The following is a 24898-nucleotide window of genomic DNA, read 5'->3' as shown; positions in this document are numbered from 1 at the left end:
ACGCTAGCTTGATTTTTCGCTGAGAATTTGGTAATAATGCTATCGATGATGCGACCTCCGATATTTCCAGTGCCAAGTGTTTCCATTGATAAAGTGAATGTCCCAATTAGTGACAAAGTAACTTCATCGTGAAAATAAATTAATAAATTATTATAATAATAAACGTGTCAAGTATATGCGTATTTGAAATTTTCATTGTGTTTTATTCTAAAACGCATTCTTTAGGGAAAATATCGAATTATATTTTATTAAGAAGAATAGATGAGTTTATCGTAAATTGAAGTACTATCACTAATTGGGACGATCATCTTATAATATACAAAAAAGAAGGCCTTTCTTTGGCCGTATATCTTTTAATTAATGTTCGGTAAGAATACTAACTAATTAATTATTTATACTCCGCGCCTTGCAATTAAAAGTTATAATTTTCATCTCCTGTATATAGTGCCAGAATCACCGTACTTTCAATTGTAATCACTGTCAACTGTGTTCGTTTAATATTTGCGCTCGTTTGATCTTCACAACAATATCCAAAGTGACCGTAATTAAGACGACCAATTAATCGACCGGTGGGCAACTTTGTGACGCAGTAGCCGGTCGAAGAAATTCGCGATTAACCGAAGCCACCCGTACAGGCGCAGTTTTACGTGTACGCGTACGTGTATGCACGTGCACATGTGTTGCGCGTGCATGTGAACGCGAGCGTGTAGAAGGCAGCGATTTCGCCATGTACGCGGAAGGGTTTGCGAGAGATTTCGCGAGAGACACGTTGTTGCAGCGTCGCGCGACTCGTTGCGCTCGGGTTTCTTCGCAAGCTGCAAAACGTGCGAATGACAAGAGCGAGAGAGACAGGCATTAATCTCTCGTCCTTCCCAGCTGATGAAGTGGCAATTTCCTCCTGATAGTAGGAGGAAATAGGGTCTGCAGACCAGTTGATCAAACCCTGAACAGTAGCCTCCTACACGCTGCGCCCTACTACCGACTCGGTTACCCAATGGCTATACTGCATCCACCAATCGATGCTGCACTGTATGCACCTCTGACCCCCTCGGCTCCCTCTCCGACCCTCGAGAGTCAGGAGCGTATTGCCACCGGGCTGAACACTAAAACCATCTCCGTGGTGCAATAATTAACATCGCCCGAAAATCTATGCCGCCTGTGATTTCGACGACGCCGCGTCTAATGATGCGGCTCGACGAGGCGATTTTTCCTTAACCGATCCCGATCGGATTCACGCCGTCGGGCGCGTGATTGTTTAATCAGACAGAAAGAAAAGGGAGATGACGAATAGCAAGGAAGAGATTGATGAATGTAGCATCTTCGAAAGAGGTTCAGCAGCGCTCCCTTCATTCACGACACGCACTTCGATACGCCTCTCTGGCGTATTAAGGGGATGCCAAAGTCGATAATTTGATAAACGAGTTTGATAAGCGTCGATAACGTGATCCTTTAAATGTTACGTAAACACCGACACGGTCATGCTATTCATTTCGTATTTCTCGTATTTCGTATTTCTCGTATGTAGATCTTGCGTTTTTCATGTTTGAAAAGAGGCGTTTCTGAAATGTTTCGTATTAAATATCAGATAAATAGCTTTAGTTTAATTAAGGAGACGCTATTGAACTAAACAAAGATTAATCTTCCATCATCGATACTTTTTCGCGCATTTAAACATATTGTTTTTATTTTACCACGTCTCCCTAACGGAGAATGTAACCAAGATATGTATGAACACTTTTCCCCGCAGACTTTTCGTACCTTTTCAGGCCTCTATATTTCATTGAGAAAGTATGACAATGTTCTTTGAAATCTTCCCGATTGGTGCACCGGCACATTCGGATACGTATAAGCCGCGCAATATTTCATTATCAGATATATACATATTTACTCCGGCTGTAGCAGCTAGAGACATCTCTTTGAAATTTTTCATCATTTTCGTCACATACTGAGCAATGCTCCAACTCATTTTCTCACGTGTAAAAGCACTTATAATCCTGTGCACCCGTGATACGTAAACTTTTCCGGAAAAAATCAGTATTCCGTTGGCGAAATTTACAAAATACGGCTCCCTCCCCTGAAAAAGAGCCGGAAAAATAACCGTGTATGAGTCATCAAACACAGATCGTATTCCCCTCATTTCGAAACGAACACGCAGCCGTATCCGCGAGCGTGAAGCGCGGCTACTTCGCCGCGCCGTTCTTTCGCGATTTCCACGCGAGGGGAGGAGCGTATAAAATTCTCACCGTGCACATAACAACGCGCGAAAATAACTGATGAATCTCGTCGAACGTTCGTTACCCGCAGAGGAGCGCGACGAGACGTCATTTCGATCGCGAGGGAATTTCGGCCGCGCTCAATTGTCTCCTACAGGGGACGCACGGCGAGAGGCGAGAGAGGTGAGGCGGCGGGGGATCGCGCGCGATCGAAGGAAGAACGAGAGCAACGAGAGAACTCATCGTCGCTCGATAGCGATCTCACGCGGACCGGGCGTGTTCGGCTCGTTTCTACAGTTAATGAGCGTCGCGACAAAGCGGTTCTCGGGGTCGGGAAATTTGGCTCCGGAATTGCATCCAAAAAGTTCGCCGGCGCGCGTCGACTGCACCACTGGGGCTCTCGCACCAGCAGCAACGCTAGCAGTGGTAGCAGCAGCCCACCGTAGTTAGAGAGACTAACCGGGGTTCATACCGCGGATAGTAAATTACGTACCGTACACAGGAGTCGTGTGTACGTTCCGGTGCGCGCATTGAGTAACATTTCCCCGGGAGTGCATTTACAACGGATATTACATCGAACCGGCGGAAAAACGGGCGCGTGGTGCAGCGCGACTCGAGATTAAAAGCTATCGCTCGTCAGCGCCGATGAACTCGTTTTTCGCCGACGCTCTGTCTCTCTCTTTCTTCCCGCAAGGCTCCCTCTCTCTCTCTCTCTCTTTCTCTCTCTCCCTTTCTCACCGCTACCCGTCCTTCTTTCACCGACAAACGCATAGTTCCAAGATATACAGCGTAGGGATATTGCCTATGTACTATGTTCCATGCGGCAATTATGTACATACCTGCTTGCAGCACCTCGAAGGAATGATCTGCCTGTCGATGCCGATTCCTGCTGGGACGGTGATTTATCGATCCCATCGATCGGCAGCAGTGTGCTTTATTAATTTCGCCGTTGGCCAGGCCGTTTTGCTCGACGCGCGCGTCAATTTACGTGACACACTCGGTGCCCAAAATCTTATGTTCGCGATCACCGTGAGCGCTTGATGGAAATATCGAATTTTCTCTCCGCCAACGGTTACAATATCGAACGCGATTTGAGAGAGCGTCATTCATTATTATTATTATTATTATTATTATTATTATTATTACCGTAATTGTGTCATTTTATCCGCGAATGAAATTCCCGGCTCTGATCGATCGCGCAATATTAACTGTAAAATATTTACACTCGCCGCGAAGAGAGGGAGAGAGTAAGAGAGAGAAAGAGAGAGGAGGGTGATATGTATTAATCACAAATAATACCACCCACGCAAAATGATTAATATCTGAACTTTGGCGACGAGTTCGTTCGTTATCCTGAATTAAACAAAATCCCAATGAATCTATTTTACTTCATCATCTCACGAACCTTCCACATTTTCTTTCTCTCTTTGTCGCTCTGTATTACACTCTGAAAAAGTTCATATATTTTAATTAATAAAACATTGCTGGATCCATCGATAGCGTGCAGTTCAAACAATCTCGGTCCACCTGACCCCTACACACACATGTCCCCGTGACCCCCGGTCTAATAAACGAAAAGGTATTTACGAAAGGCCGGGCGCACATACAAAATCTCCCGCATCGTTTTTCTTACGAGAGGGATGGGGGTTGGAGAAGCAGGGGGTATTAAGGGGGTAACTCTTCGGGTCTCCACTTGCCGCGAAAGGACTGCCCGTAATGCCACCGCTGTTGTTTGCCCCGCGACAAAAAGTATCAACGTCGGATACGGAGCGCGGACGGAGAGGACAGAATAAAAAGATCGCAATTAACGAGCGCGTCAGCGGCGCTGCGAAACTGACACCGCCGCGGCCCCACGTCGCGAGGTAGAAATTTATCGCCGGTGCGGTTCTCTCCATTGAAAACGAGCGAGCGAGCGAACGAACGAACGAACGAACGAACAAACGAACGAACGTGTGAGCGAGTGAGCGAGCGGCAGGCACTCCAAGTCGCCGCCGCCGTTCTCGCTACGAGAGAGAGACCGACCTTCGACGCGTTGCAAATGCACCTCGTTACACAACTGCAAAGACGTTACCAACCCGAAATTCCCCGACACTCCTATCGCCGCATGTAATTTACGATATTCCTCGTTTATACAGCGATTCGTCTCGCTGTCGGTGCGCCGCCACTCAACTATCCCTACGTTTTCCGCGCGGAAATCTTGCGCGAGTGTAAAAGTTTTATGGCGAAAAATTAAGATTCCATATAGCTACCCCTCCCCCCTTCTCTCACTCTCTCTCTCTCTCTCTCTCTCTTTCTCTCGATATCTCTTTTCCGAAGATGCGAAGGGTGTTTGTGTTATTCTTCGGCGAGCTGTTCCGCGATCCTCCCGTGTGCATTTCCAGTCGTGCAGAGAAAGAGAGAGAGAGAGATCCTTGCGGATCAATTTCAAGTAGATTTATCTTCGGTAAAAGTGTCGCGATACCAATGGCGTTTCTCCGCGTCGGTAAACGATTGAAAATCCAGCGAGGGCCACTCTTTGTGCGCGAAGAGTGCTTTCACAGTGAAAGCGGGCAATTAAAACTTAGCCCTCGTTTAACTCGAAGTGAACTTCTACAGAAGAATTAATTTGAAACCTAATTACCAACATATTTAAAATCGAATGGTACAAAAGTCACACCGGGGGGAGCGACGTTGACAGGAATTTTTTTCCCCGCTAGAAAGGGACGATCGATAGCTCGAACGAAACAAACAAAAAAGGAGAGAACAAAAGAGTAAAACGGGATATCGCGAAGAGGTATTCACGTTGGGTGTAACTTTTATCGGGCGGCGATCGCGCGATAGAAAACTGACGGAGAACACCGCCGTGGTTACAAATGTGGTAGCCGCTCTGCGGCGTCCTGTACATATCGTATACGGACGCAATCGTAGAACCGGCCATTCACTTGGAACGATTCGTAGTGTTTAGATGCCTGGGAGCCTGACCACACGAGTATGTTTACTACTCGGACATTTGCCTTTGTCTGGCCAGATACGCACCGCAGCTACACAAAAGACTGATTCACCACTTGATTACTCGCGTTGGCCCCGATCGCACAAGTGACCCGGTGACTACTTAGCTCGCTCCCGAGGCTGACTGTATCGCGGATCGTACTACTGAAACACCAGTTCGGAGTCGAGAGCGAACGTTAAGGAACGTGGAACGTGGTTTAATTAAGAATTAATGGAGAAAATGTCGAGTAGGCGTGTAGAAATGTATCTCTGATCGGCCTCAGTAAAAAGCTATACGCAGAATATGAAGATATAAACATTCATGAACAGAGAAAAAAGTGCCATATAGTAGTCTCGTCCGATTAGAATATATCTACAACGTCGAAGCAATTTCAAGGCAGTACTTGGTGGGAAATTTCAATCGGGTTAAAAAATCTATCTGATCGGGACCATTTGTTTGTTGCTGTTATGTATAAATTTTGACTTCAATATAAATGTCTATTCCAGTCGCACCACATACAAGTCTAACAAATTATGCTATTAATGTGCTACATTATTAAACAAAAATTTTCCGCGTGTTATAACTAGCTAATACAGCTGATACAGACTAGATTAGAGTTCGTTACTGGCTGATTATTCACTGAAGTGTAGAATCGATTTTACGATCTAGCCGTTATCTAGTCATATTATGTATTACATATTAAATATAATAGAGTAAATAGTACTGTCTGTTCTAAAATAAATATAATCTAGCTACTGTATACTCGTTATTAGCCATAATAAACATGAAGTAGTAAATGAATGTTGAGGTTATTTCATAAAAGAGAAAACCTTAAAAGGGGGGAAATTAGTATTACTACCTAGCAACTAGCTATGATTTTTTATCTTATAATTTCTTTTGCTTAGTCGTGAACTAACTTATTTATCTAGCCATTATCTAGCCACTGGGAGAAGTGAACGTTACATCACCGGCTGGTAGCGACGTTTAGACACAAATTTACCGCCTCGCGGCTAAACATCCACGAGGTTCAATTTCTACCAGAGGTTGAGTCCTTTTAGGATTTACGCTAGCAAACGCTCGCAAGAATCGTATGCATAAATCACGACAGGCACGAGATATCATTTCGCAAAAATAGGGAGCTTTAGGCGCACATGCCACGCTTCATTTTCGCGTGTTCAATTATCATTCCACGGCTCGGCCATAATGAAGCGGTGCTCGCTGCAAATTGTTTTATGAGAGGGCGGCCGAGTATCAACTTTATTTTACGTTCAGCGCAACGCGGCTAGCCGGCTTGTCGATTCGTCCAAAGAGGCCGATGAAAGCGCTCGTTGATGAAACCGATAGTATGATTAATAATTTAGCCGGCCATCGATACAGTATGCTAATGCGAAAGATTTATCGACTGCCGTGCGAATAAATTAAATTCGGATGATCCGACGTGTTGCATCGCACACCTCCTCGTCCGGCCGACTCGTTGGCGCGGCGTGCCATCAAACTATGAAAATCAATACGGCAAATAAAATGTATCACCGTATGAATATGCCACGTATCATGTCGCGGTATTGTCAAATCCGCGAAAGCATCGCCTCGGATACGTTGTGTCCCACGCAATTTGTTACATAATAATCCATCATAAGGATAATCGAATTATTAAATAAACATGCGGTATTTAATGTATAAATTACACTGCGAGCGGCAAAACCCAAATTTACGTGTGTCGTTCAGTGTTAAATTCTTCAACCAATTTGGTATTCGACAGTCGGCGAATTCGGAAGAGGACGCTTCCATCGATTGTCAGCTTCCGGAAAAGTCGCCAATATGCAACAAAACAAGACTTTCCAATAACTTGACTTCTTCTTAGTAATCGTAAACGTGAAATTTGGGTAATTTTAGACTGCATGCTGTTATTTTTTTTTTAATACAAATAATCTTTAGCCATGATATCAAATTACTCATTTTATTTCATAATTTTGATTAGTAAAAGTTGTGTTTTTGAGAGGATAAATATTTAAAAATTAACATTTCGATTATTATCACGAAACTGTGTCAAAACTCCAAAATATTCACCAAATATAACGAAATGTATCACGAATGCAAACCAAGTGAATAATCGGGCACATCCATGTTCACAAATTATGCCATCTAGTGTGACGTTTCGTGGTCTTTTTCTCTCCTCCTTCCCACCACCACAGACCGTCACGCAAGCTAATAGACCGCTCCCCGGATGTGACGTAATTGTCGAGTGGCCCCTAATTCTTAATTCTACGCTTAGCTTCTACGACTTCATTCTAAGAGTCACGGAAAGGGATGGCGGACACGACAAAATTCTCGTCGAGGGAACGTCGATGAGAAATTCGTCAAAGTTCGCATCGCGAGTTTGTCCCCCAACTAATCGCGCTAATCGTCTCGATCGGATATAATACAATGGTCACGTAGAGAGATCGGGACTCGCCGATATTGCTCGAAATATATAGCCCCGGGCGATACGATAGCAGTCCCTCTTATTGCGCACAATGTATCTGGTATTATCCGACGTTCCATAAAACATTTTCGTCTTCCTTAACGATCAATCATTGTTACGTAGCGCATCCAGCATCATTAATATTCGGAAGCGAACCGAGCCGGGTCGGGCGAGCGACAGTATACCGCATCCGGACGTTTGTTTTGCGCGCAAACTTATCGTTACTGCATATTTCTGACAGACCGGAGCAACGGCAGCGTTTTCAGAACGACGCGTGTCTGCTCGCGGTGTTTGCTCTCGCTTTCTCGATACGATTATCGCGTCGATCTCGCACCCCTTTCGCGCGCTACGACACCCACAGGAAGAATTAGCCGTAGGAGCTGTGCCGTAAAATCCAGCTGTAGTAGCTAAAGCGTATCTTTGACATAGAGACAGATAATATTGTTCGCTGCCGCAACTGAATTTATTACCGTTTGAATTTAGGCGACGAAAAATGTTTGCTAGATCGACTAATTCGCTCTGGAAAAACATCGGTGAACTCGAACTGAGGCCTTTAGTTTCTAAACCAATCACCTTAGATGTCACGTAATTTCGTCGGTTGATATGAAGATAGACACGTGTTTCATACTGTTTGCATATGATATAGCCACGGAAAAAGAGGGAGAGCGAGAAAAAGAGAAAGAAAAATAGAGAGCAAGCTAGCCAACCTTAGCTGTTCATGCTAATAATGTCAGCCACTAAAATTACGCCTCGCAGCAAATACGTTTTAACTCTAACAGCCATCCTTCAGCAATGACAGCAAAGTTCGAACTAACTAATGAGATTCAGCTCGTATTGCCCAAACCATTTCTCTGAGTGTACGTGTGTCGGTGCAAGATAAATGTTAATAATCGTAAAATTTCCGCTACGAACTCGGCCGCGGAAAGAACACGAGCGTGAGCGCGTAACGCCGTCCCTTGAATCACGCGTAACGTTCATTTACGAGAGGGGACGGACGCGTATCGGCGTTAAGGAAAATACGCGAACGACACCGTTGTTCGAATGGTGAATTTTTTTTAATTCAACCGAACGAGGTTACATATATTTTATCGCCGTGCGCTCATCGGGACTCGCGCGCGATCAATTTATCAATCCGAGACGCGGGGATTTTGACGGACGATTTTCGCGATTACCGATATCATCGGTCGCGGTGTCATTATCACTCCAATTTTCTGTTATCACCGCGCCATGATGCCGCTGTTACCGCCACTAAATCAAATACCTCAAATCGTCCTAAATAGTTAAATCAGTGGCTCTCATCGTTACCGGCGCGACGAACAAATGCGAGGCGTGATTGGATCGCGCGGTCTTCGAGGATGCGATTCGGCAAGTCGATGGCACGCACGTCGATCCCGCGTGCGTCGTTGAACGTAAACGTTTCGCCGTTCATTAGGACTCATGTGAAAAGCCGCGACGGTCGTTCGGCTCCCGCGACTCGATTCCACCGTTTCTCGTGAAGACGGCGACGACGTTGTCAGCGAGGGTGGATCGCACCCTCATCGGGCTACTTTTAACCCTATCGATCGGTAAATAACGGACGATGCATATGATTGAGAACTACTGGGCGGTAGATGAAGAAGCGGTGGCATAACGATGGCGGCCGGAACCACACAAAGTTCGCTTTTGATGGTTAACACAAAGGCCTCGGTACAGGATGTTTGACCGGCTCATCATTGACGGCTTTCGCTGGCGATTAGGCAAATGGTCCAATCGGGCCGGCCGACGATTACACTTTATTGATGTTTCGATATTGACTCGGCCGCCTTTTGTACCGCGGGAATTGATGGCGCTAAAACACACAGCTAACGTAATACGGCTGAAATCAATCGGCCGGGATTATTTGCCCGGGTTTTGCGAGCGAAAAACGCGCGGCGAAACAATTGGCCGGTCGCGCTTCTTCTCAGACGTCCGATCAGCGGCTTGTGAAATTTATACACGCGCGTCGAATTATCCATACGCACGTACGTCTTTTTATCCGTTTAGTAAGATATTGCTATTTTTTCGAAGACACACAGGGTGGTAACAGTTATCACCTCACTTTCGTGTAATCGTTTAATACTCGATCTCGATTTATCCCGCGACTTTTCCGCAACTCCGCGACTTATTTAACCTCATTGATTTCGCCTGACCTCGGGTCAATTGACGAATCGCTCGATCGGTGGGCGATTTTGTTTTCACTCGACCGCGGGGCATAGTTTCTCGTTTCTCCGTTTCGTATAAACGGCACGCGCGCAAACGAGCAGATTTATACTTTCGCAGGACCGTCGCGAGAAATTTAATGCCCCGGCCGGTGTCAGTGGGACCGCGCTGACTATACTAATACTAGAGCCAATGATGGAAGCAGTTATAAAGAATCTCTAAGCCCTCAAGTATATAAAGTTTAAATCTTCTCAAGGCGAAATCCGCTGGCATAAGTAGGATTTATGTTAGACAGGAGAAACGATGTCTGACACTGTAGAGGAAGTGGAACAACCTCAAGATATAGCCCGGCGCGGGGCAAAAAAAGAACGGGAAAGAGAAAAAAATTTGCGTCATCCTTTTGCAAAATTTACATTTTCAATCTCGAGGTGAGAAGGGATCAAGAAGAGAAAAGAGAGAGAAAGAGAGAGAGAGAGAGAAAGAGCGTGATCCGAGTAGCACCACAGACGAAGGGACAAAAGTCACCAGTAACGACCGTCGCGATCGTTTCCGAGTCTACTTCGATTAATCCACCCTCGAAAGCGCGGCCATCGATTTATATAATTTAACTTTCGACTATACGCGGTGCCCCTCGCAGAAGACGGGGCCAGGAGGGAGGGGAGGGCTATTATTGAATCTTTATCTTACGAGGCACAACATGTACCGAATGGCAGCGGAATCGAAGTTACAATTTCAATGGACTTCCTGAAATACGTAACATACCATCGAAACGCCGAAGTTCGCGCAGATTTTCGAGTTTCCGATAGCCGCCGTTTCTGACTCTCCGATCTCTCCTTCCCAACTATCCATTATCCGAACTTCCCGATCGATTTCCCTCGGCTTATCGTTACCCGGGCCGCGATGGTGCCCGCCGGCTTTATCGTCGCCGTCATCTCCTACAGCGAGGATGTGTTTTTGCTTATAACGAGATAGCGTGACGACCCGACTGTGTGAAACAAATGTCTGGCCATCCCTGCGAAACTCGATCGCCGATTTCGCGCGCGATTCCCCCTCCCGCCTCTTGCGCGGGAAGGGAATCTCGCGCCGAGAGAGCTCCCTCTGATCATTTAATTACAAGGAATTACGGGGCGATCGCGCAGTTACATAAATAGAGGAGGGCACCGGAGCGAGAGAGGAAGAGGCATGACGAGAGAGAGAGAGAGAGAGGGAGGCGGGGTGCGTTTGTTCGGTTTTTAGTGGCGCAGGTGCGTCGCCACGGGCCTCGCAACGAGCAACGGCGGGGAATTCAGCGCGATCGGCACGAAATTTATTCAGCCACTAAATAACCGTGATTAATTCTGATCACGTAAGCCGACCGCGCCGGCACGCCGGGTTTACGTCGCGATCATAGAGTCGCTCTTATATCGCGGCCTAATCTCCCCGTGGATCGTTACTTAACCGGCGCCTTCACCCGCGATCGCAATCGGTCGCGCGCGCGCACACACACACACACAAACAATCGCTCGTTACGTGTACAAACGAGCCGATACATTCGGCGAATTTCCGTGCCGTGTGATAAACGACGTTACTTTGTTACGTCTACGTAACATCGCTTTATCAATCACAGCTAGGTAGGCTAACGTTCGGAATGTGATAAGCGGACAACTCGGCAAAGCACGATAGATGTGATATTTTCACAATCCTGTTTCCTCAATCTTTCTCGATCACATTCGGAGACAAACAAACCGCCGGAGCGGATACACGTGGCGCGCGCCGATTTAATCGAGCGTTATTTACCCGGTTCGCGTGTTAAAACGCCTTCTCAGACCTCACATCGAATAATTATGCATCGATGATTAGGTCCGCCGTCGTTTCGAGCGTTTTGCGAACAATAGCCATCGATAACGACCGACCGTGCTGGGCGACTTTTGATGGTCGACGGACGGTTGTTACGCGAACTCGTTATTATATATATATATATATGTATATATATAATACCGTCCGATAATATACAATATATATATATATATCTATATAAACACGCGGACAATAGAAACGATGGACGAATTATCGCTGGCGGCACAAAGAGAGATAAAAGGAGGTAAAGGCGGTGTCACGCTCTAATCGTATCCCGCAACTTTGGCCTCCGGGACGATTCTTTGTCGCACGAGCGAGACAAAAGGGCGAGGGCAAGCACAAGAGAGAGAAAGAGAGAGAGAGAGAATCAGTGGGACGAGGGGGGACGCGAGAAAAGAAGAAAAAAGAAGGGCGAAACAGATTTATTTTTCTTCCAGCAGTCTCTTCTCCCCGCCCGCCATAGATCTTTCCCTTTTATCCAGCGCGCGGCGTACGCGCGGCCCCGAAACGCGGCTTTCCCGCAGCGCGGTATTTATAACTTCGACTCATTTTCCCTCATTGCGCGGAACAGCGGGATCCGGATAAATAATTGTTTTTGCCGAAAGTTTTATTGCGTTTCCCCGTGCCGCCGCGATACCGCCGCCGGTGCGGCCGGTGCGCGCGCGCCCGCGATACGTGTATAAAGGCGAACCGGATTTATGGCTAAGAAGTTGCCCTGTTACCCACGTACGTACACACTGTATTCGCCACCGTTGCTCGAGCGCCCGTCCCCTCCACCCCTTCTGAAGCAATTGCGTGCGAGCCGGGATTCTTTCGCGAAACAATCACAATTAGAAGCGACCGGGGTCGCGTTTTCGCGCGCGAGACACGGCTGAGACGTCCGACCGAATGACAAACGCGGACGAACGAACGGAGTCACGAGATTCTCCCATTCATTATCGGCCTGTGTAATTGATTCGCGTCTCCCTTTGTCATCCGCTGAATTTCTTCGGGCGATACTTCGCTCCAGCGGTTGGCGGAGCGGCGGCCGAGTTACGCGAATTAGACCGGGCTTTCGTTAATGCGGAAGAAGTTTTTCGCTTTGAGTCGCGTCGAATGAAATGATTCCGTTCGAAATAGCAACGCGATTGATCCCCGTTCATTTCCCGAGCCGTTGTCGCCACCTCTCCAAGCAATCCGCTCCGAGTTTGGACACGGAGGCGGCTCACTTTTCTTACTTCTCCTCGCTTATTCGGCATCATCTCGCTTTATCTCACTTTCAGGGGAGAGAAAGAACTTCTCTCGCTTTTTTCTCATCCGATTTAAGCCCTTACAAAGACAAAATTGGATCACGGGAAAAGTCATGTTCGATAACTCCCTTCTTCCCAGACGAAACAAAAGATTCGAGGAAAACGGAATGTAACGACGGCCCGACGAACGCAATGTTCATAAGGAACTATGATTTTATTATTGGGCTGTTTTTGTCAAATTTGTCGTGGAAAAACAGACAATGAGCGGTATGAACGCGATTTTCTTCAAATTACGTAATGGAATCGCTGTTGTAACAACGCGCTAAAGCATAATAGTTATTTATCTTTCCATTAGCTGATACGCACGATTCGGGGGGGGGGGGGGCGTAAGCTTGCTCGATTAAAAACAACCGACACTTTTCCCTAATAGCAATTATCGAATGCGGCGTGGCTTCGCCGCATTAGCTGGCGAGCATAATGGGGTAAGAAGCGGGCATGCAGAATGGGATATTGAATGCGGCGGGTAAAACCTTTTGCTTTCGTCCGTCACTCCCTTCCTCCTCGCGCTATTCGCACGCGTTGCCACTCACGTACGTAATATCCAAAAATACGGTCGCGAATGCGATTTGAACGATCTTCGCTCCGCTGATTCCGATAATTCGCGAATCGAAATACGCGCCGTCGAAAATACCATAAAGCACTGCCTGCGACAATGAACGCTGCAAAAACGATGCAACGTGCGGGACGGCAGTGGCGACGAATAGACAATCGCGACAATCGCCGCGAGAAGCGAGGCGGACAAATTTTCACACAAACGCGATTAAGCCGTGAGAAATTTTTGGTATTTTTTTTTTGTTATCGTTGTTAAGCACGCATCTCCTTCACGTTCGCAAAATACTCCGGCCTAACGCGCGTTCGTTCACCATTTGTTCGGATTCTTTGCGCAATTTGCACTCGTTCACCCTCCCCCTCCCCCCTTGCTATTTTGCCCGAGCGAAAATTGCAACTTTTTAACGTTCAAGTTTAAATAGCTTTGTAACTAATCCTTAAATTACAATCCTGTTAAAGTAAAGTTCGCCCAAAGTTAAATGAAGAATAAAGTTCTGTTATCCCGAAACTTAATTCATTAAAATCCGTATATTTTCAATCGTCTACCCCTCCCCTTCCCCTCTCGTTCCCCGTAACTCGAAAACTGTGTTAGCACCTCGACATTTATCTCGAGAAAAATCAACTCAAGCCCGATCCGTGCGAGAGATACGGCTGAACGAGACAGAGCACAGGGGGGACACCCTATGCGCGGATATATAACTTTATCGTTGACAGATACGGTAGGTTATACGGGAGAAATGGGGTAACGCGCTTATTTAAAAATATCTATCGATTCTGCATACGGGGGAAGAGAAAGACAGAGATAACGAAAGAGAGAGAGAGAGAGTGAGAGTGAGGTCGCAGGGCGAGGGGAGGTAGTGGGGTCGTTCTGCTACGGAAAATACAAATCTTCGATTTTGGGTAAAAACCTGCAGATATCCGTGAGAGTTTTTCGCGAATAAGCCGCTCGCGATAAAATGCCGGGCAGCAGATTTTAATATTTTCCAATAAACTGTAACGCTCACACACCGGCGATCTCTAAAAATCACGAAACAAAAAGCAACCTTAGCTTTAATGCTCGACCAGAGAGGAAGAGAGAGAGAGAGAGAGAAAGAGGGTGCACCTGCACGTTGGCGAGAAAGGCAGTTCGGTAACAGGAAACGAATATTATAGGCCGCGCTATCGGAATAGCGGTGCGTCTAATGCCGGTGCGATATCGCCGTCTGTTAAAGCTCCCCGTGTTTCGATCTGTCGCGGAGTTAAACGCTCGAAGAGCACGCTCGAGCGCTGNAGCCGCTTTTTTCCTCTCTCTCGCTCTCCCCCCCCCCCCCCTTTTCCTTCTCTCTTCTCTCTTCTGTTCTTTTTCCGCTCTTTCTGTTTTCCATTGTCTTCCTTTTTCACCGACTCTTTCGGAACGCGCGTTCGATATCCGGTGGGGGAATTTGTTTGCCGGTTGATGCTCACCCGACAAACAAATTCTTCCTATTGTATATATCGGATACGCAGAGGGAGGGATCCGAAACAACCGAATCGGTACACACCGCGTATACACCGTCTTTCCGCCGGGGAACCGTTCCTCGCGCTGCCCGGCGACATCCTCGACAACGAAATCAGCTGCCGGAGGTTAGAGGGCAGATAATTAATGACAAACGCGGAAAGGTTCCGCGGCTGCAGAAAAAAAACGCTGCTCGCGCGTCGTTCGCACTTGTGTGTTACCGTTAAGGATTATAAATTGTTCGCCGTTCTTTTCAGATGACCCCCCTCCGCACTCTACTTCCCTTCCCCATTCTTTGTCTCTTACTCTTACTCTCTCTCTCCCTCAATCTTCCTTCCTCACCCCCTCAGCCACGACCTGCAGCTCTTTGCTGTACTCTCGCGTGGCAACGGTGCACTTGCACCTCCTCACCCTTGCCCACTTGGCGTGCACTTTCAACCAGATCGCGGTAATGAACGCGTTCTGCAGTTTGCACTCGGCGCAAATTCGCCATTATTACATTGCTCGGGCTAAATAAATTATTCCGCACCCCGGGCTTTGTTGAGCGCGCATACGAGACGTCGCGAATTACCGTCCTCGATGTATCGTCGGCTACTTAGCGGAGGAAACTGGCCGATCGGAGGATCTTCCGCCGCTCGTGAAAATCGCTAATTTACGTGCGCGGAATATAGCGGATATTCCCGGAATGATCGCGCGCGCTGGTCCGCGGGAAAATACAGCCGAGGCGAAATCTCGTGACGATCGGTGTTCTCGCGTGTCACGAAAGCTGAACGACAAATTCGAAATTGCCGGGGAGACATTACCGTCGCGTCGAAATGAATTCCGACGAAGCTAGGAAGAACTCGCATTCGCGAGGCTGCACCGCCGAGACTCGACGTAAAGTCGACTTAGCGCGCTCTCGAAATTATCAATGCGCGATTTTAATACTCTCTCGCTTTGGTACGTCGACATACCGCTCGCGTATTTAGCGCGGAGGCGACCGGAGCTCCGTCAGGAAGGGAATATTGCTTTCTCTAATAATCCAACGCTCTGCTTATTTTATTCGGAATATTCGAAACACACCACTCACGCGCGCGACGCACTCGATAGATGTATATGTGTGTGTGTGCGTGCGTGTCGCCACGTGCCGCCCGGTTAAATGCGACAAACGTAAGACAATTACGCGTAATCACTGAGATAATTGCATTAATAATAGAGATCAAATTGGAGGGCGACGCGAGCGTGCGCGAGCGACGTGTACATTTTACACACACACACACACACACGTACACAACGAGTACGGGTTACGTCGGGTGCCAATGTAATACCGCGAGAACACCTCGATCCGGCGATCCCGTGAAACCTCCGGAGAAATTCTGCAAAAGTGATTCGGCGGTTATTATCGTTGAATGCAAAAAATCACCCAGAAAAGTAGACACTGCAACGTCATCGTCCCTCGAGTTCACAGCGAATCATAGCCGTCGCTACTGCGAACGGGAAGCGCTGTCCGCGCGTCCTTTTTATCTTACATAAGGGATGTTACGGCTGAAAAGCTCAGGTGCAACCGGCACGTGTATACGCGTGACGCACAGCGGCGGTATCGCATGCGCGCGCTATGTAACTCAGCGAGATAGCGGATAGTATATTATCAGAGTAAACCTCTGTCTCTCAACACCTCTTATGACGTCGTAATTATCTCTAGTAATTAAAGTACACACATATACGCGCACAGAGACGCGCAAACGCTCACACGCATGCACACTTTGAGCGGTTATTGGCTCTTTAAGTGGTGGGAGCCGCGGGGAATTATGGAAATGATGAGCAAACCGGCTTTTATTTTCGATCAACAGATCGTCGGGCGCAATTGCGCACTCACGATAGATCAAGCCTGTTAAGGTAAGCCCGTGACAATATTATTAGAATGGTAATGGTTAATACAGCACGAAGAAGTTCGACAAATCTGCGCTAAATGTATAAAGATGAGTAGGAATATGATTTATGGTATACAACTTTGATACTGGCTATAGCGAGAGAATATCGATCAAACTTACATAATGTTGAAAAACTCGTAAAGAAAGGGAAATATAGCGTGTACAATATTTGCCAAATCTTTACAGGTTAGCTTGGTGTATTCCAACCGTTGTTACTTTGTAATAATTTTTTTTTTATTTATATAGACTTTAGTTATCTCAGCTTCCATTTTTTTTTTCTATAATCAATTTTTGTCTAATTTTACACGCGCGTGGATCGATGTTTCGGTCAGTATGCTATTAAAATTTGAAAAGAAAATTGAATTTCTAAGAAAATAAATTTCCGGACCAGCTACCTGTAACGCTGACATTAGATTTCTTCGCGCTTATCTGTGCCGATACTTCTTCTCTCGTGTAATTAAGGCGTTGATTAATGTCGTGACGTTGACCGGCACTGCGATATTGCCTTCGTTTCATTGTGTCACGTATAAAATATGATCAATCGCAATTTGAAAAATCGGTCGTACGGCCGATAGAGGGGCGACGTGAAACGATACACACGTGCGCCTCGAATTATACTTATTTGCCGTATTTTTAACAATTCAATCATCGATTAAGCTTTCGTACGCAATCACTGAGAATCAACGCGACGGTGAATGCGTGTTGAATAATCAAATATAGACTGATTCAAAAGTCACTGAACAAATGTTGACACAAACGAAGCATTTTTCGAATAGGAACCTTTTGGGAAATGCGTATCCTTTGATTAAAAAATAAAAAAATAAAAAAATAAACCGCAGTCAACTTGATAAAAGAGCAAAATGTGTCTGACGTTGACGACGAAGCAACGTTGCGATCCTCTTCGGCGATTATATAACGACGCCCTGGCCGCTGAAAAACGCTCTCGACCCGCGATCGACTCGCGGCGGCTCTCTGTTATTATTATACGTATCGTGACGGGGGCAAATCCCCGTCGCCGGCGGGAGCGTAAAAATTACAAGAGCGGCCGCGGAGATCCATCGATCGCTCGCGAGAGCGTCATTACTCAGAGGAGCGTCGTCGGTCGCGATACACGCGATCGACAGATATAAAAGAAGAGCGGTGATGGAACGGCCGGTGCACAGCCCGGCCGTCCTCCCCGGCTGCCGCGCCCGCGAGAGGGTGGGAATAGACAGTGGAGGGTAGTAAGTGGGCTAGTAAGTTTCACGATAACAGTTATAAATGACCCTCTCGAAGCGCGGCGCCGCAGGACTCTCAGCTACGTGCCAGACGCTGGCCCCTGCCTAACACACACGCCTCACACCGATATAGTCGTAAAAGGCACTAAACAAACATACGCTAAGTGCCCCCCCGGAGTTGAAACGCGCGCGCATGTATGTACGTGTGTGTTTACGTACTCTTGATCGATAATCGCGGCCGTCGATCGCGTACGTACGTGCCGCCGACGGTGTGGCCGGGTCACCGCCGCGATTTCAAGACACCGTGCTCGCTTCACCGCCCTCGAGCCGTCGAGAGGTTTCTCGTGACGTCGTCTCGTAAGATCTCGCTCGCAAATCTTCCCGACGACTGGGCAAATATTGTACCGCGCCGCACTCGGTGTCCCGGAGACACCGCACGTCACCTCATCGCACAGTCGACCGGGAGCCGCGTCTCTCTCCATGGTTTTCGAACGAAGGGATAATTAACGGCAGGATATGTGCGGAGTCCTTGGGCGAGGTTGAAATTTCGGCGGAAAGAGCGGACGAATTCGCGAATCCCTCGCGGAATTCGCGGTGCGACTCAACCGTCCTGAGGAGCGAATCGGTGATCGTGTCACTGATTTAGTCGGTATAATGTATTTCGTCGATATCAGCGAGACGTACACGGTGGGAAGTTTTCTGTTTAAAACTAAGCGGGGTTTTTGTGTTACTTTAACATGGGAAGCGGGTTGAGAAAAGTACACAAATATAACGTTAAACCACCATATTCACCTAGTCGACATATGTTGTGATTTTTTCACTGTGAACTCACTGGCTTTCAATGGAAGCGCAAGTACATCTTCTTTTGACTGATGAAAGTAAGATTTGACTGCAAAATCTGTCGAATTTCGCTGACTATTGTTGTTAACTAAATCCTTGCGGCGAGATTTCATCGATTTCTGTGCTATGCTGTGTAAATGATTCCACTGTTTTTCAGTCCATATACAGTTTAACCAATTATGTAACTTTCCATTGGTCAATTTTGCCATTCCATATTTGCTACTTTACTACAGTTGTACTGAAATTCATTATAATTCATGGTAAAAAATTTGCACGGATTACAGTAACATTTACCACGTTTAGCTGTAATTCTTTAACTACTGCCGTTATAGTTCCGAATTCACGCATTTTCCTCTCAATGCACCGTGTCTTATTGAGTAACATGTAAAATATAATCAATCGCCCCTACCAAATTGTTCGTGCCGTCAACAAAGAGGCAATGAGGCAAGGCAAAAGTTCCATGCATCTCAAATCACGTTTACACAGTGCACTTTTCAGTTATGCTTTTGTACAATCAATGAAAGTCAGCCCGGTGGGCAACGCGTTAATCACGGTAATTCCATCGCACCGGTCACCGGTGATTGCCGCGGCACGACGACCGTCGCGGAGTTACAAACACCGGAGGGATGTGACGAGAAACACTCGCGGAGAGTCGACGTCGTGTCCGTCGGCCGAGATGCACGACGGACACGACGTCCTCGCGACGACCCGCTAAACGCAAAGCGCGAGATAATGCAGAAACAAATTGGACGTATTGTGTATGCATACGCGCGCAGAAGTTGCGAGGAAGGATCTCGTCCGTTTTAGCAGTGGCGTAAGTAGATGAGCAAGTACCCGAGGCACTCAGCGCCTAAGTATATCCGCCTTATCTCGATATATCCTCCTGCCCTCCCCTTCCCCCTCCCTTCTGCTAGACCTCCCGCTCGAACCGTATGAGCGGTATAAATTTATTATTCGCCGGCCAAGAACTGCGTGAAGCTAGAAGCGATCCTAACGAGCCGCTGGATATTACACATGGATTCACACGCGTCGAGATAAATTTAGTCAATTTCACAGACGCCAAAGTGCGCTTCACGCTCTCTCTCGCTCTGCGTCCGTAAAGCTTGGCGAATCGATTGATCGGTCGGCGGGTCGAGAGGAAAGGACAGGCGGTGAGAGGCGGGGGGGGGGGCAGTTTCGGTCCAGGGTGCGCGTTGAAGTGGGTTCCTGGACAACGCGGCGTCCGAGGACGACATCACTGCATTACGCCGCGCCCGGTCTGGGATAGATGTTGCGCCATAATTGCACCGTCCTTCACGGGAAATGCGGCGCGTTATTCGGCGGTATTATGAACACAAATCTCCGTCGTCGTTCCCTCGGAATGTTAAGCGAGAGTCGCATTTCAGACCGCGCGGGGGATCGTTCTTTTCGTGGAAACGATCTCGCAGGAGAGAGTACGCCACACTCCGCGGAGGCCGCAGGTAGCTCTCAAGGAATTTATCCGGAGAGCCGCGCATTAAACGACGCGGATCTTGATAAATCCAAATGGAATTCCCGTGTCTGCCGTGGCACAGACTCACATTCGGCGTGGCTTTCGCGGCGCGGATGAGAATCCCGACGCCGCCGCCGTGCGGTGCGCGCGATTGGTCGACGCGTGATCGATTCATCGGCATTAATCATCGCGCGACGTATTTTCATGTCGGGATTTAGCGGCCGAGTCGTGTCGAGCTTGTACACCGTGCGAGGGACGAGCGGATGCGCAAAAAGACAGAAATAACGCCGCGAGAAATGACGAATCGCGCTGATTTTACGCGCGGGAAACCGCGCGGGTGAGGGTTTCGCTCGCTCACACGGGAAAAAGGTGCCGTTGCATCATTGATGGAGTCGATTAACAGCGCTGTAATAGGGGAAACCGTGATTCAATAGCGATGTTGTTGAAACTAATACGGTCGAAGAAAAGCACCGAAACGAACATGGGTATGGTAAACCGACATACCTGTGTTTCGCGGCTGTAAAGTACTAAACTCTGTCGGACAATGCACGAACTTCGTATACTGTGTACGGTTAGTTGGTGCTGAAGCAGCAGTTTCTGCTCGCAAGCGCGCTCGGTTATTAGTAGGATGGCCAACTCTTGATCAATCGATTGCGGGATATCGACCCTAAAAAATCGGGACTTTTAAATGGTGTGTAAATCATCGGGGTAACAATGGGGATTATTTCGATAATTGAGAGATCGTACACCTTCCATCAGATACATAAATCTTGATTTTTGGTGACAAAAGTATCCGCTCTGGAATTAATTCACACACACACACACCTACAATACGATAGAATAAATCTACTATTTATGCGATTTTGTATCCAGATAATTTCGGTTTTTGCACCGTTAACGAACATTTAAATTGAAGATTTCCATACAAACCATCAGGTTCTACTATATTTTCGCTAACTGTATTTTTCGCTGAGAGTATTTCCTTCACTTTCCCCCGCACGATTTTCCCTTTCCTATTTTTTGCCGAGAATATTTCCTTCACTTTCCTTCGCAACGGTGGGGGAACAGGACGGAATGATCCTGGATAAATCAACGTAACGCTGAGCACAGTGGAGTACGGAGCAATTAACGAGAGTATACGCTGAAGTACGCTAGAGTATGCGATGCTGTCGCGGCGAGTACTTGCGGTGTGAGCTGTGTAGTGCGACAAAATACGCCAGGAAAACGGTGGGATATACTAAAATATATCCTATATATGCAGGACAGTGCGCAGTCGGGATGAAAGAGAAAGAGAGAGGGAAAGAGGGGGGGGGGAATAAGGAAGGAAGAGAAGAGAATAACAGGATATGATTTAAGGACAGCGCTAAAGGATGGACGAAATACGATCTAAAGTGCGCGTTAGAGAACCGCAGAATATGGCGTGTAAAGTGTGGGCTAGGAGGATGCCAGGCTGCTCTAGAGAAAATACGTTTCAGTACGCCCGAGTTTACCGGAGCACGTCGTAATTTGCCAGAATACGTCGAGCTATGCCAGAGGATAATAGAGTACAGTCAGAGTTCACCGGGGCATGTTAGAGCAGGCACGGAATACGTGCTCTTCGGCGCGCGGTGAACGCACGCGCTCGCACACGCTGTATTTTTATCGCATCAACTCTCGTTAACGACCTACCGCCGGTCGATTCTCGGAGCGGGAATTTCGCCACGGAATAAAACGATACTAACAATGGAGAATCCTTCCTTCGACGCGTCGGGGTATTAGGCTCTCTCAAACGTATCGAGGCCTTCCAGAAGAACGATCGCAATGTTATCGAAGAGTTCCGTCGCAGAAAGTAGACCGAGAGGACCGGGACGGTCGCTGGAATTAGTCAATTCTGACGCTATTTCTCGCTGTTCTGTCGAAAAAGTCATAGTGGGGATTTATAATATTATATATAATAATAATATTGTTATAGAGATGTACGAACTATACGTGTGTGTGTGTGTGTGTGTGTGTGTGTGTGTGTGTGTGTGTGTGTGTGTGTGTGTGTGTGTGTGTGTGTGTGTGTGTGTGTGTGTGTGTGTGTGTGTGTGTGTGTGTGTGTGTGTGTGTGTGTGTGTGTGTGTGTGTGTGTGTGTGTGTGTGTGTGTGTGTGTGTGTGTGTGTGTGTGTGTGTGTGTGTGTGTGTGTGTGTGTGTGTGTGTGTGTGTGTGTGTGTGTGTGTGTGTGTGTGTGTGTGTGTGTGTGTGTGTGTGTGTGTGTGTGTGTGTGTGTGTGTGTGTGTGTGTGTGTGTGTGTGTGTGTGTGTGTGTGTGTGTGTGTGTGTGTGTGTGTGTGTGTGTGTGTGTGTGTGTGTGTGTGTGTGTGTGTGTGTGTGTGTGTGTGTGTGTGTGTGTGTGTGTGTGTGTGTGTGTGTGTGTGTGTGTGTGTGTGTGTGTGTGTGTGTGTGTGTGTGTGTGTGTGTGTGTGTGTGTGTGTGTGTGTGTGTGTGTGTGTGTGTGTGTGTGTGTGTGTGTGTGTGTGTGTGTGTGTGTGTGTGTGTGTGTGTGTGTGTGTGTGTGTGTGTGTGTGTGTGTGTGTGTGTGTGTGTGTGTGTGTGTAAGATGAAATAAAATTAAAATGATCGAAACGATCGATTGTGGTTCAACAGAGGTTCGTTGTAATTGAAGGAATTAGAAATAGAGAATGAAGAGCCAAGAGCCTTCTTTCTCCCAAAGTGTCAGACTTCCGAGAGGTTTGAGTTCGTTCTACGGAATCGACTACAGAGTTTAAGGGAACCTGAAGAAGATCACGCAACGAGAACAACGTACTGACTCTTGTTTGTTCACTTCCTTTGATTGTATGTCAGAAAGCCTATTTCTTTCTTTCTTTTTGTTCATTACAAGCACCGCCTCCAGTGATTCGAGAAATTCCCGCAATTCTGCTGAATTTTTGTTTTGTTTTCCGTACAGTGAACAATGAAACCACGCTCGAGGAGAACCGTAATTGGCAAGATGTCGCATGCGTAGAGAATTTCTCTCGAATCACATTATCGATCGCTTAATAATGGGAAAGAAATCGTAATTTTACAAAACATGCACGTTACGAAAGAAATGATGCAAAAGAATTCTCGAAAGTAATCTGTAAAAAGCTCTTATGAAGGAACAATACTTTGAGAAAAAGACTATTTAAAAGACAAATACGATCAGGCCTGAAATGTTATATGAAAATCAACACACATTTGTGACAATTAGTTCCACACTGTATTATTTTAATCTTAGTGTTTTAATTTAATTCTCTCGGTTGATGTGCGCTAAATTTACTAGGGTTTAGAGTATATTTTGAATAAATTCTATGCTTATGATGATGAACTTATACTTGCGGATATACAAACGTATGAAATACTCGAAAAACAATAATATTCACTCGAATGCAGATTTGTCTATATGCAATCGCGCAATACAAGTCCGGTAAATTCTGCTGTCATATACATTATTCAACAGACATTTTCCGCATGCAGCCAGCCCTCTTCGTCGGATTCGCCCACCGTGGTTTGATTCTCACCGACGAGCGATTACCCGAATCGTTACCGCGAATCATTAGCGCGTTTAATCGTGACTTCGCCCGGTTCGTCATATCCGGGCGCGTCCGCCGATTTTTCAGGACGACGACGACGACGACACTGAGACCGAGATCGGCGGGTGCGGGTGACGCTTGGATACGCGCATCGCGAATTAAACGTTCGTAATTGCGCGAGAACGCTTGCTCCCCCGTTACGAGAATGGGTGTGTTTTGGGGTTAGCGTTGCATCGCTCTCGTAGCCACGAGCCGCGCAGCTGCGGACCGGCGCAAAACGGTCCGGGTGCACGGGGCGGCTGTGTCATGGCGGCGAGGTATCGATCTTGGACCAGTGGAAGATGCTGACCAGCCGACGACGCTTCGCCGATCGCACGCCGCGCCGTTCAGCACGCATCGAAGAGACGGGTTCCCTTATCGCCGCCACGTTCCTTTTCTACGCGCCCCTTTAGTCGTAAGATCACTGCTAGGGGTGCTGTCGCGAAGCCGACGGCTGCAGCCGGTCCCGCCGAGAGAGAGAGAGAAGCTTGCGTGCCCCGAGACGCGTTTGTAAACAGTGAAACGAGAATGCGGATTACGGTGCTCACAGTCTTGCTCAATGTCTTCGGCATCTCTCACGGTAAGCGCGCTCGGACACTTGGACGTTTGGAGAACGTCTTCCATTAAGCTATCACGATCTTTTGTCGCACTCGTTCCATTAATCGGCCCGATAATCGCGGGCGCGACCAAGTTTACGGAAAGATTCAAGTGGATCGTGCGTCCGTTATTGTACACACACACACACCGTCGGCAGATCAGAGGTTGTGGCATCCTTTTTCAAAAAGTGATATCTCTGTTATCGCGACTGGGAAGATTCGTGCGAACATTTGGCCGCATTAAAACGGAGACAACTGAGAAGAATTAACCGGGTGGAAAGCCTCCCCGCAGGAATCTCTCCGCTCCTACAATCCGAATTTTCGTC

General features: G+C 47.3%; 1 protein-coding gene across 2 annotated transcripts in view; it reads left to right on the top strand.

Moving 5' to 3' along the window:
• LOC106751143 (acetylcholine receptor subunit beta-like 2) overlaps positions 1-24898 on the top strand; it is a 98439-nt gene that overhangs the window by 65900 nt on the left and 7641 nt on the right. The window contains exon 1 of one of the 2 annotated variants that reach the window (XM_014631962.1): positions 24273-24556. The exons of the other annotated variant lie outside the window; for it this stretch is intronic. Within the exon in view, the coding sequence (XP_014487448.1) occupies positions 24505-24556 (52 nt within the window). The 5' untranslated portion in view covers positions 24273-24504. Of the gene's footprint in view, positions 1-24272; positions 24557-24898 lie in introns of those variants that run through there. 2 annotated transcript variants of the gene reach the window in all.

The sequence above is a fragment of the Dinoponera quadriceps genome, unplaced genomic scaffold (genome assembly GCF_001313825.1).
Source record: "Dinoponera quadriceps isolate SergipeBrazil2010 unplaced genomic scaffold, ASM131382v1 scaffold6118, whole genome shotgun sequence".
NCBI classification, from domain to species: Eukaryota; Metazoa; Arthropoda; class Insecta; order Hymenoptera; family Formicidae; genus Dinoponera; species Dinoponera quadriceps.
This window is presented reverse-complemented; position numbering and strand designations above follow the sequence as displayed.